The sequence below is a fragment of the Microcaecilia unicolor genome, chromosome 10, assembly GCF_901765095.1.
Source record: "Microcaecilia unicolor chromosome 10, aMicUni1.1, whole genome shotgun sequence".
NCBI classification, from domain to species: Eukaryota; Metazoa; Chordata; class Amphibia; order Gymnophiona; family Siphonopidae; genus Microcaecilia; species Microcaecilia unicolor.
In genome coordinates, this window is record NC_044040.1 from 97819590 (window position 1) to 97832148 (window position 12559).

Sequence of the window (12559 nt, forward strand, 5' to 3'; positions counted from 1 at the left end):
AGATTGTAAGCTCTGTCGAGCAGGGATTGTCTCTTCATGTCCAGTGTACAGCGCTGCGTACGTCTAGTAGCATTATAGAAATGATAAGTAGTAGTAGTAGGTTTATTAATTCCTTGTTCATACTTGCTGCTGATGACATCTACTGCTGTATAGCTGGAGTATAAAATTTAATCTGTTGGAAAACTCCACAGTTCTCACAAGGAATGGAAGAAAGTGACTGTGTTTAAAGTTTTTGCTGCTCTGTACTTATACTAGCTTAATTGTCCCTGATTGTTTAAACCTGCCTGTTTTTGAAGTATACTATTATTGTGGCTCAGAGCTCATCAACCATGTGGTCTGCTTTTATTTTTGAGAACTGACTGCAAGTGTGTGGAAAGTAGCCTTATTCAGCCTCCTGGTTTTTTTTTCCAGTCCTGGCCCAATCCCTAAAAATAAAATATTGTGTACGCAACCAGTTCTTATGCTCCAGAGCGCACACTAGGCTAGGGTTACCATATGGCTCCAGAAAAAGGAGGACGGATTGAGCCAGCCGGGTTTTACTTCCATTGCTTTCAAGCAATTGAAGTAAAACCCGGCTGGCTCAATCCGTCCTCCTTTTTTTGGAGCCATATGGTAACCCTACACTAGGCAGCCACCTAGGGTGACCCAAAGGTCAGGGCTTACATATCTATGTCATTCAGAGGGTAATATCTTCAAATTAATTTGCTTTCTGCACGTCATGGGAGGAATGAACCTCGCTCCTAAGCCATGGTATGTTGAAAATGATATTTCCTGATTAAGGAAAGGGAATGGGACTTGATATACTGCCTTTCTGTGTTTTTTTTGCAACTACATTCAAAGCAGTTTACATAGTATATACAGGTATTTATTTGTACCTGGGGCAATGGAGGGTTAAGTGACTTGCCCACAGTCACAAGGAGCTACAGTGGGAATCAAACCCAGTTCCCCAGGATCAAAGTCCACTGCACTAACCACTAGGCTACTCCTAAATTTTAGGGTGTTTTTTACTAAAGTGTGTTAAGTACTTAATGCACGATTAATGCACAGGCATAAGCTAGTTCACAACCACGTTAATGGGTTTAGCTGTAGTTTACCTGTTATAGGGGGTGTTTACTAAAGTTTAGCTCGAGCTATCTGCAGCAGGGCCCGTAGGAATAAAATGGGCCCTGCTGCAGATAACTCGAGCTAAGCTTTAGTAAACAACCCCCATAGTGCATTAAACTGTGCATTACTGATTTTTTTCAGAATATTTCTTTCAGGGGCTATGGCATGGGTGGAGAGTGGGAGTATGGAAGCATGGGAGTGGAGGAGTGGCCTAGTGGTTAGAGCACCGGTCTTGCAATCCAGAGGTGGCCAGTTCAAATCCCGCTGCTGCTCCTTGTGATCTGGGCAAGTCACTTAACCCCTCCATTGCCTCAGGTACTAACTTAGATTGTGAGCCTTCCTGGGACAGAGAAATATCCAGAGTACCTGAATGTAATTCACCTTGAGCTACTATTGAAAAAGGTGTGAGCAAAATCTAAATAAATAAAATAAAAATTAGCAAGCTAGTGTGTTACACTTACCGCATGCTAACTGGCTAACGCAGAGTTAATGCAGAACCACTTAGTGCTGCCTAAGTAGGAGGTGGTAAGTGATCTGGTGTTAACTCTCAGCAGGTGCCATGCACTAATGGAAATATTAATGCATGAACTGCAATAAAAAAATACTACAAACACCCCCTTCTTGATGCAGTGTTAGTTAAAAATCCTGTGTTAAAATGTATCAATTCCAAAATTAGTAAAAGAGCCATTTTGCTTATGGTTTTATTAATACATGCACTGTGCCAAAGACAGCTGCCTTCTGGAGTTTATAAGAGATAATATATATGGGCAACATTTTAAGATGCACCTGGAGGACTAGGTAGTATCCTTGAATTCGGAACTGAGGTGTAGGATCTGGCAATATTCTCATGTGCAGGAAATTGATATTTTCTTTTTATTTACTTTCTTTCACAGGGCCTTTCTGGTGGTACTACTGTATCGGCAACTATGATTGCAGCACATAAAGCTGGAATTAAAGTATTTGTTACAGGGGGTATTGGAGGTGTCCATCATGGAGGCGAATGCAGTAAGTCAGAGCTACTTCCTAATACTTGCATGCAGCTCTTATTTTGTTAATAAACTTATTAAATTTTAGAAATTGAGTCAGCCTGATCAGCTTTTGCAGTGGTCAGTAAACTTCTGCCTTCAAATAGGGGTCATGAATGACTTCCGGTGACGTCACGAACTGCAATGGCGGTCTGAACGCGCAGCTCCCGAACACCAGCCCGAATACCAGCTTAAAAGAAGAGCAATTAAAGCCCGAAACAGAAGGCGTGTAGTAGAACAGACAGTGGAAGACACGCGCTCCCGAAGATGGCGCACTCGAAACCCAAAACGGCGGATTTAACTGCATTCGCATATCGGGACCGCGACCACGTGGTGGACAGGCAGGCAGGTGATCAGCCGAGTCAAGGGGCCTCCCTAAGCCAGCGGCCTCCGTGTGCGCAGGGCGCACACGAAGAAACGCAGGAAAATGAGCTGGCACCAGATAAATGGGAACAGCTGAGTACCTGGCTGTTGGATATTAAAAAAGACATTAAAGAGATGCGGCGTGACTTAGCGCAATTGAGCGCAGACCTCAGAGAGGAGATCAAAGAATTGGGAAATCGAGTTAATGAAACTGAAGTGGGCCTTGAAGAACATGCGGATATGATAACGGGGTTAGAACAGCAATTGGGTGAGCAACAAGCAAACATGAGATTTCTCACGGACAAGGTGGAAGACCTTGAAAATAGAAGTCGGCGAGCTAACATCCGAGTACGGGGCCTACCGGAGCTACCAGAATTTATCAACTGCGAAAAAGCAGTGCAGGATATAGCGGCCCATCTGCTCTCTACCCCGGAGCACACAGTGGCACCCGAAACAATTAAACTAGAACGTGCGCACAGGGCACTGGGTCCGAGAAAGGCTAATGTGCCTAAAGACATTGTGGCTTGTTTTACAGAGTTCAAAATGAAAGAGGATGTCATGCGCCAAGCAAGGGTAGCTAGCCCCATAATATGGGAGACATATCCCATTGAACTATTTCAAGATTTAGCGGCTACCACATTGAAAAGGAGAGGAGCGCTACGTCCATTAACGGAAAAGCTCCGAGATGAAGGAATCAAATACAAGTGGCAACATCCTTTTGCCTTAGTGTTTTATAAGGAGGGAAAGCAACGACGAGTGGTCACGCCTGAGGAGGCCCAGGAGTTTTTGGGGCAGAACAAGGAGACAACAGCGAGCATAGCACACCAAACCAATGGACCTCCGAAAAAGAGCAAGCAGCGATGGCAGAGAGTCTCACAGGGGCGAGGACGGCTGAGAAGACAAGTATCAGAACAACGGCTTGTGGCAGAGAAAGGCACATGACAACACAGTGCACATTGGAACTAAATTTTTGCTTAGAGAGTCAGGCTAAACTCTGATCAGGAGACAGCGGGAGCGGTGCCTGTAAATCATTAAGGGCCAAAGCGCTTAAATGGACTGGTGTAGAAGACGTGAACGGAAGTCCACAATTTTTCTTAGCATGCCTTCAAAGAAGAAGGGGGCATGCTATTTCAGGTTATTGGGGAAAGAGGGAGGGGGGAGGGGGGAAAGGGACAAGGGAAAACGGTGGTGGATATATTATAGTTTGACAGAATGGTATCAGGTGATAAAGTGTTTAAATGTGTAACATTCAATGTGAGGGGCCTTAACTCGCCTATGAAACGCCAGCTAGCATTTAAAGAAATGATACGCTTGCGAGCAGATATAGTGCTGGTACAGGAGACGCACTTGAAAAAGTGTCACGAGCGGCTGGTGGGTCATAGGCGATACCCTACAATCTTATTTTCATCATGTATGGACAAGTCTAAACAGAGAGGGGTATTAATAGCACTGTCGGATTCACTTCCTTGGCAGGTTCAACATACAGTAACTGATAAAGAAGGCAGATTCCTGCTGGTAAAAGTGTCACTATATAATACTCAGTACACCATTGTTAATATATATGCCCCGAATTCCGGGCAGAAACAGTTTATAGAAAAAGTGGAATTACAATTGCAAAAGCATCAACAAGGTCGACTCCTCTTAGGGGGAGACTTTAATGTCACGATTCATCCCCTGTTAGATAATTCTACAGGCCAAGCTGTATATGCTAAAATAGATAGGAAAGGATTGAAAAGTTTCTTGGCCAGATGGGGATTGACAGATTTCTGGAGGGCAAAACACGGACAGGAAAGAGACTATACATACTATTCTGCTAAATATAGATCTTATTCTAGAATAGATGGATGGATGGGAGATGTGACAGTGGCTAATACCATAAGTAAGATCAATATAGAGCCACGCACCTGGTCGGACCACGCTCCGGTGGTATTAGAATTACATATAGGAATTAGACAGGTGGGAGAGCGATACTGGAGGTTAAATGAGGCAATCTTAATGGATCCCAAAAACATCCCAGTGATAGAAAAATATATTGAGGAATATCTTAAATTCAACGATGTGGGTGAGATCCACTCAGAATATTTGTGGGAAGGTCTAAAAGCGGTCCTTAGAGGACAATTAATAGCATTAGGAGCACACATAACCAAAACACGAGTGGAACAAGAAGAGAGTATTAGGACTGAAATATTAAAGCTAGAACAAACACATAAAAAGACCCCCACAGACTCAAGAGGGCAGACAAAATTAAATGAGCTGAGAAACAAACTTCAAGAGTTGCAGCTGGCAGAAGTGGCTGCTAAACTACAAAAGACACAACAGGAACACTTTGAACTAGGGAATAAGGCGGGTAGACTGCTAGCTTGTAAATTGAAAAAGCTAGCACAACGTAATCATATAGGGGGCATACAAACAACTGATGGGAACTTTGTAACACAGATGGAACAGATTCAAGAGGAGTTTTTGAATTACTATACAAATTTATATGAACCAGAACAAGTCCCAGAGGTAGATGAAATAGAGCAGTATTTACAAGGGGCGGACCTCCCGCGGGTGGAAAGAGGAGGATCCGAGCAGCTGTCAGCACCCATTTCACTAGAGGAGATAAGGTGGGCAATAACAGATATGGCAAATGGTAAAGCCCCGGGGCCAGATGGATTCCCCACTAGGTTCTACAAGGTGTATAGCAAGCATCTGGCCCCAGTCCTACTGAAAGTGTTTAATGATTTATCAGAGTCGCAGGAATTACCCTATACATGGAGATTAGCAGCAATAACTTTAATATTGAAGCCGGGGAAAAACCCCCGGCTTTGTAGCTCCTACAGGCCAATCTCGCTTTTGAATGTGGATTACAAGCTATTTACAAAGATATTGGCCTGCAGACTACAAAAACAGATTCCGGGTATAGTTCATGAGGATCAAGCGGGATTTATAGCGGGGCGACAGACGTTTGACAATACCAGATGTCTGATGCACATTATCCAACAGGTGAGAGATGACCAGACCCCAGCAGTATTGTTATCAATCGATGCAGAAAAAGCATTCGATAGAGTGGACTGGTCATTTCTATTCCAAGTATTGCAATGGGTAGGGATAGAGGGGAAGTTCCTGAGTTGGTTAAAGTTACTATATCAAGGGCCACTAGCAACCTTAAAAATTAATGGGTCTTATACAAGAACATTTAAGCTCCAACGTGGGACCAGACAGGGATGTGCGATATCTCCACTTCTTTTCGCTCTGTCACTGGAGCCGCTAGCCTGCATGCTTAGGAAAGATGGGGAGGTGAAGGGAGTGGTGAGAGGATGGAGAGAACACAAACTTATGCTGTTTGCCGATGATATATTGCTCACAATTGTGAAACCAGAAACTTCTATAAAGAGGGTAATAGAACACCTCACGCAATATGGGAAATTATCAGGGTTTAAGCCGAACTTGGAAAAATCCACCTTTTTGAATCTCACAGTGCCTCCCAAAGAATTAGAGGTTCTTAGGACTGAATTTCCCTTTGTGTGGGCGAAAAAGACTATTAAATATTTGGGCATACAGATAACCTCACAACTAGAGGGGCTATATGCAGCTAATTTCCCCAAGAAAGCAGAAGAACATTTTCAGGAATTAGACAGATGGGAGGGACTCAATATATCTTGGCAGGGGCGCATACATGCTATCAAAATGATGCTGCTACCGAAATTGCTGTACTTATTTATGGCAATCCCGATCCCAATACCCGCAAGCTTTTTTACAAAGCTAAATCGCAAAATGTTTGCATATATCTGGAGGAAACGCCCACCACGAGTAAGGAGATCTATGATGTGTCAAACATGGAAGAGAGGAGGTATGGGAGTCCCTAACTTCTACCTATATTACCAAGCAGCCCAGATTAGGGTCTTGGCAGAGTGGTCACCTGGGGCATCTAAGAAATGGCTTCATTGGGAAAGAGCATGGTTGGGCAGGCGAGAAATAGAAGATATTTTATGGGTACCAAAAGAGGAACTAGTGCCCACAATAAGAGCAATGCCTATTGGTTGAGACATCCTTTATGGACGTGGTATCAATTGAGGAGACGTTTGTTTCCGGAAAGAGTGTATTATCGGCAGACAGCAATACGTTGGGCAAAGGGTTTTCATTGGGAGATCGGAGAAGATTTTTGACAAATGGGCCCAAGCAGGGTTTGCGCACACTAGGGCAAACATGGAAAGATGGAGAAATGATTAGTTTTGCAGACCTTCAGGAGGAATATGGTCTGATAGAGAGAGATCTTACCTATTATTGCAATCTGCGTAATTTCCTTAAGAAGAAAGCGCAAGACGAATTAGACCTAGCTGAAACAGATCTAGAACAAGCGATTATTAGAGGAGGAGGCAAAGGAGGGATAACACGTATATACCTGGCTCTGCTGGGACAGACTGATCCTCAGGTACTATATCAAAAGAGATGGGAAGAGATATTGCAGAATACATACTCCACAATGGTGTGGAAAAGTACTTATAAATATCTACTTAAGTCATCCGTAGCACAAACGGTGAACGAAAATGGATTTAAGATGTTTTATGGGTGGTATTACACACCAGACCGACTACAAAAGATGTACCCGGAAGCATCAGGTCAATGTTGGCGGGAATGTGGCCATAGAGGCACATTCCTACATATATGGTGGTCCTGTGAGAAAATAAAAGAATACTGGAAAGAGTTACTGCAGCTGGTTGATACAGTTATACAAAGACAATGTCCATGGAGGGCGGAACACTGCCTCCTACATTTTAAACCGGATGAGATATCTGGCTGGCAACACAGACTGGCGACTCAATATTTTGTGGCAGCAAGGCTTGGAATAGCCCGGGCATGGAAGCAGCTGCAACCACCAACATTACAAATAGCAACGGGAAGAGTTGAATACTTATACCAAATGTCAAAGCTGACAGCCATGCGAAGAGGCTCCATACGGATTTTCAATAAAATATGGACACTTTATGAACAGTATAAAGAACAATCAAACACACCACTGAGATAGGGAGGGAGGGAAGGGAAAGTTAAAGTTAGAATTAAACAAGCTTGATGTGGAAAATATGTTGATGAACAGCCGATTGTTGGCTATTTTGTATTTGAGCAATCTTTATGTTTAAATCTTTTTATTAAACAAAATACATTCATGTACTGTAGTCATATCACAACTCAAGGTATTACCGCATGTTAACTTCTGATAACTACTACTTTCAACTTATTGTCTGATTATTTCTTTAACAACTTATATTACCCCAACAATCCCTGTCCCTCCCCCCTCCCTTCTATCCCTTCTCTTCTCACCCCTCCCTCCCACCCTCCCTCCTCTACTCCTCAGTTTAGTGGCTTCCTAGGCATTGCAGGGTCTGCCCAAAGTCTTACATATCTAATTAGCAATTAAGTAGTCTCTTCCTGGCTGCTGGCTGCAGAGTGTCCCAAAAGTTACTCCAAATACTTGTCAGGTGTTTACCCGCTTCTGTGTCAAAGTCTTGTACTCCACGCCTTTCTAGTTTCAACATCTCTATCATCTGTACCCTCCATTGGGCCAAAGTTGGTCTTGCACTCTCTCTCCAGTTTGTCAGTAGTACTCTTTTCCCCTGCAACATCATTCTTTGTAAAAATCCCTTCAAGCCCGCAACTCGGCGGCCCACGTTTTTAAAGTCCTCGAATAATAGCAAGGGTTGTACAGGCACTGTACAGTTCCAATACTTCTCAGTAGCTCCTATCACCGCTCTCCAGAAGCTCTGCACCTGCGGACATGTCCAAAACATATGACTCAATGTAGCTGGATCTTGACCACATTTCAAACATGCCCCTGAGGTTCCGAACTTTGCCTGGTATGCTCGGTTAGGCGCCACATAAAGTCTCAGTGCAAACCTGTACTGCAACTCCCAATCACGGGGGAACGTGGCACTTTTCCGTATACTATTCAGGAATCCTGCAAACAGCGTCTCTGTCACTTCCTCTTTAAGGTCTGTCGTCCACTTTTTTGCATATCCTCTGTAGTCTATGTCCTCTGTTGAGTCCAGGAGGTTTCTGTGAAAGAATCTCAATGGCACCACATTCTGCGCTCCCAAAGTCAGTGCCGAGCTTATAACCTCCTGCACGTCCTCGCATAGGTTCATCCAGCCCAATGAGTGTATATAATGTCTCACTTGCAAATATGCAAGGGAGTCGACCCTCTGCAGCCCAAACTCTCGCTGCAGTTCAGCCTGACTCTTAAGTTGTCCTTCCTCATCCAGTATCTGATAAAGATATAAAATCCCTCGCGTGTGCCATTCCTCAAATGTTCTAGAAGAGGTTCCCACCGGGAAATCCGGATTATGTTTTAGTGGCAGAAAGGGCGTCGCTGCCGGCGAGAATCTGTGTCGCCTACACAACCATCTCCATGCTTCCCGCGCTGAGTTGACGAATGGATTTTTCCTGATCTCCAGCTGCGGCCTCCTCCCCGTGGTGTGCAGCAGCCATCCCAGGTGTTCCCTGGGAGACAGTATTGTCTCTATTGCAGTTGGCGTGAAGTGTTGCGTACCAGCCAGCCAGTCTCTGATGTGTCTTAGTATACAGGACACTCCTAAGTACCTTACATTCAACAACCCCATTCCCCCATGGGCCCTGGGCTTCTGCAGCACCGTTATTGGCAATCTGGGACGCCGGCCCCTCCACAGGAATTCCTGAATCTGTTTATTTAGCTTCCTCTCCTCCCTCCTCCGCATGAACAGTGGCAACATTTGAAATAGATAAAGCCACTTAGGCGCTATCAACATGTTAACCAGCGCTATTCGACCCATTAACGAAATGGGGTAGGCGCCCCAGAGTTGCAGAAGCCGCCGGGTTTCCATCAGCATTGGAATTACATTTAGCTTGTACAGTGTAGCCAGGTCCCCTGACACCCGGACTCCTAGATATTTAATATTCCCTTCTGCCCATTCCAGTGGAAATCCCCCTTTCCAACTATCCCTTGTTCCTTTCCCCAATGGCAGCCCCTGCGATTTTGTGAGGTTAAGTTTAAAGCCTGACAGGTTCCCATATGTCTGCAGCACCTCTAATAAACAATTCAGTGATGAGTGGCCTTCATCCAACAGCAGCAATAGATCGTCTGCATAGGCAAGAATTTTTGTTACTGCCCCTTGGATTTTTATTCCCTCTATTCCCTCCTCTGCCCGCACCTTGCACAACAATGGTTCCAATGAGAGCACAAACAAGAGAGGGGACAGGGGGCAGCCCTGTCGAGTCCCACACTCTATATCTATCTCACGAGTCCTGACCCCATTAATTATGAGCATTGCCTTTGGTGATGAATATAACGTTCTTATGGCTTGCAAAAACCACCCCGTTATTCCTACCCACTGCAAAGTTTCGAACATGAAGGGCCAGAGCACCCTGTCAAAGGCACGCTCTGCGTCCAGACTGGCTATAAGACCACCCTCCCCTTCTACCGTTGCATGAATCACAGTCGCTAATAGTTTACGCACATTAAGCACTGACTGCCGCCCTCTGACAAAGCCCACCTGACTATCATGGATCAGCCTGGGCAGCAAGGGAGCCAATCTGTCTGCTAATAATCGTGACAAGATTTTTAGGTCTACATTAATCAGTGATATCGGCCTGTACGACCCAGGGCTCATCAAATCTCTCCCTCCCTTCGGTATCAGACTGATTAGAGCTGTGTTCGCCTGTGGGGGTAGGGTCTCTTGTTCTATCACTTCAGTGTAATATTCCCATAGCGGTCCTATCAACTGATTCCCCAATAATTTATAAAATTCACCCGAATAGCCATCTGGCCCAGGCGCCGAGTATAGCTTTAATGCCTTGATAGCCTTCTGGATTTCCTTAGCAGTTATCGGTTCGTTTAGCCCTGCCGTCTCTTCCGCAGTGAGTTGTGGTATCCCCGAGTTTCTCAAATAGGTTCTTATTGCCTCTGAATTCCCCTCCCCCCTTTGGTATAGTTCTGCGAAATGACTCCAGAGTGTTTCAGCTATTTCTTCAGTTCTAGTCTTCACCTGCCCCATGTTATTTTTAATTGCCACAATAAAGTGGGATCCACGAGCCCCTTTCACCATCCTTGCCAAGCGCCCCCCTGCTATGTCTCCATATTTATACATCTTGTATTTTCTGTATATTAGGGAGCGAGTCGTTCGTTCATGCAACAACTCATTCAGAGCTGCTCGTGCCACCAGCAGCGTTTCATAGTTCCCTGTAGTGGGTGACCTTATATGTCGTCGCTTTGCTTCTCTGAGCTGACGTTCTCTGTCTATAATGCCTTTTGCAATGCGGCGATTACGCTGACTGACATATGCAATTATGTGGCCCCGTATGACTGCCTTTGCCGCTGCCCAGAAGAGCACTGGTTCCTCTGTGTGCTGCGCATTGAATGTACAGTAGTCCTCCCACTTTTCAAGCAGATACTTCTTAAAGTCTGCCGAATGATAGAGATAAGCTGGGAACCTCCAGTTCCCCTGGGCTCTGTAGTATGGCTGCGCTTCAAAATCCACCCAAATCATTGCATGGTCTGAGGGACCCTCCGACCCTATTTTTGCCCCTTGCACTTGACTAAAGAGTTCCTGCGAGATGAGAATATAATCTAATCTAGAGTGGGTCCTGTGGGCCCTTGAGATGTGTGTGTAGTCCCTCTCTTCCAGATTCATCAACCGCCACGCATCTACCAGCCCCGCTAACCTACAGAAAGATTCCAACAATGAGGGGCCTGAAGATGTCCCTTTGTGACTAGACCCAGAGCGATCCATTTCCAGATCAAAGACCTGATTCATGTCTCCTGCTACTATTATGGGCAGTTCTGGGTACTGTTGACATTTAGCCAGCAGCTGCGAGTAAAAAGCCTTATTGGATCCTGTCGGTGCATAAACAGCTATCAAGAGCCGGTCCCTGCCTTGTAACTTGAGTTTAACCCCCACATATTTCCCTTCTGTATCTTTAAACAGCGGTGTAACTTGGCAAGCTAGAGCTTTATGGATTAAAATTGCCACCCCTCCCTTTCTACCTTTTGCTGGGGAACAGTGTACCTCTCCTACCCATTGCCTTTTCAGTTTTTCGCTTTCCTCTTGTGAGAGCCTGGTCTCCTGAACACAAGCAATTTGGGCCCCCTGTCGTTTCAGGGCATCTAAAATCTTAGTTCTCTTTATTGGGGACGTAATCCCGCAAACATTCCAGGAGACCACCCTTACCTCTCCTCTCTGCTTCTTAACCAGGAGTTATACTTTGTTTCTCTGCCAGTTCTCTCATTATGTTGCCCCAGGGGCGCCCAGCCTCCCCCCCAGAGCTTTGCTGTGCCCAGCTATCCAACTCACCTAGTTCCCCCCCTACGTTCTGACTTTGACTTCCCTGCCTTGTGTTCACTTCATATAAGGTGCCACGTTGTTTTGAGATTCTGCTCCCTATTTCTTCCCATCTACTCCCCCTTTCCCCCCCTCCCCCCTCCCCTCCCTGCCCCTCCCTGTTCAACTGTAGTTCTGGGTCCATATTTCTACAGACCTAGAGTCACTTCAATGCCAGTGGCCCCCCCACCTCTGTAACTTTTCCAAGGTACCCAGATTTCACCCCTTACTGCTATAGGTATTTCAACCCTCAGTGTGCTGAAAACATAACATTTTTACATTTTCTGTATCATACCTACGCACAGGAACTTCATTTAGCGTTGTTACTAGCTTGAACATGATTTGCAGTATTCTCTATCTCATTTATAAACGCTGAGGCCCCTGCCACTTCCTCAAAAGACCTCCATCGGCCCTCATGCTTGATCTTGAGGATAGCTGGGTAAATCAGCATGAATTGAATGCGGGCCTCGTGTAGTTTCTTGCACAACGGGGTAAAGTTTCTCCTCCTTCCCTGCAACTGTGCCGAATAGTCCTGAAATATTCTGATTGTGTGTCCTTCGTATTGAGTAGAATCCCTTTTCATCCGGTATCCCTGCAAGATTTCCACTTTGTGCAAATAATTATGTACTTTTAAGATGACTGCTCTCGGAGCCTGTCTCCCTTCTTGTTTCCTGCCCACGCGATGGATCCGCTCTAGACAAAGCGGGCCCGCGTGATCCGAGAGCGCAAATTCTTCTT

At 45.2% G+C, this 12559-nt stretch overlaps 1 protein-coding gene across 1 annotated transcript in view; it reads left to right on the forward strand.

Moving 5' to 3' along the window:
• The window catches only part of LOC115478317 (pseudouridine-5'-phosphate glycosidase-like), a 770820-nt gene that overhangs the window by 257033 nt on the left and 501228 nt on the right, over positions 1-12559 (forward strand). The window contains exon 5 of the mRNA XM_030215622.1: positions 1998-2109. Coding sequence (XP_030071482.1) covers positions 1998-2109 — 112 coding nt within the window. The remainder of the gene's footprint in view (positions 1-1997; positions 2110-12559) is intronic.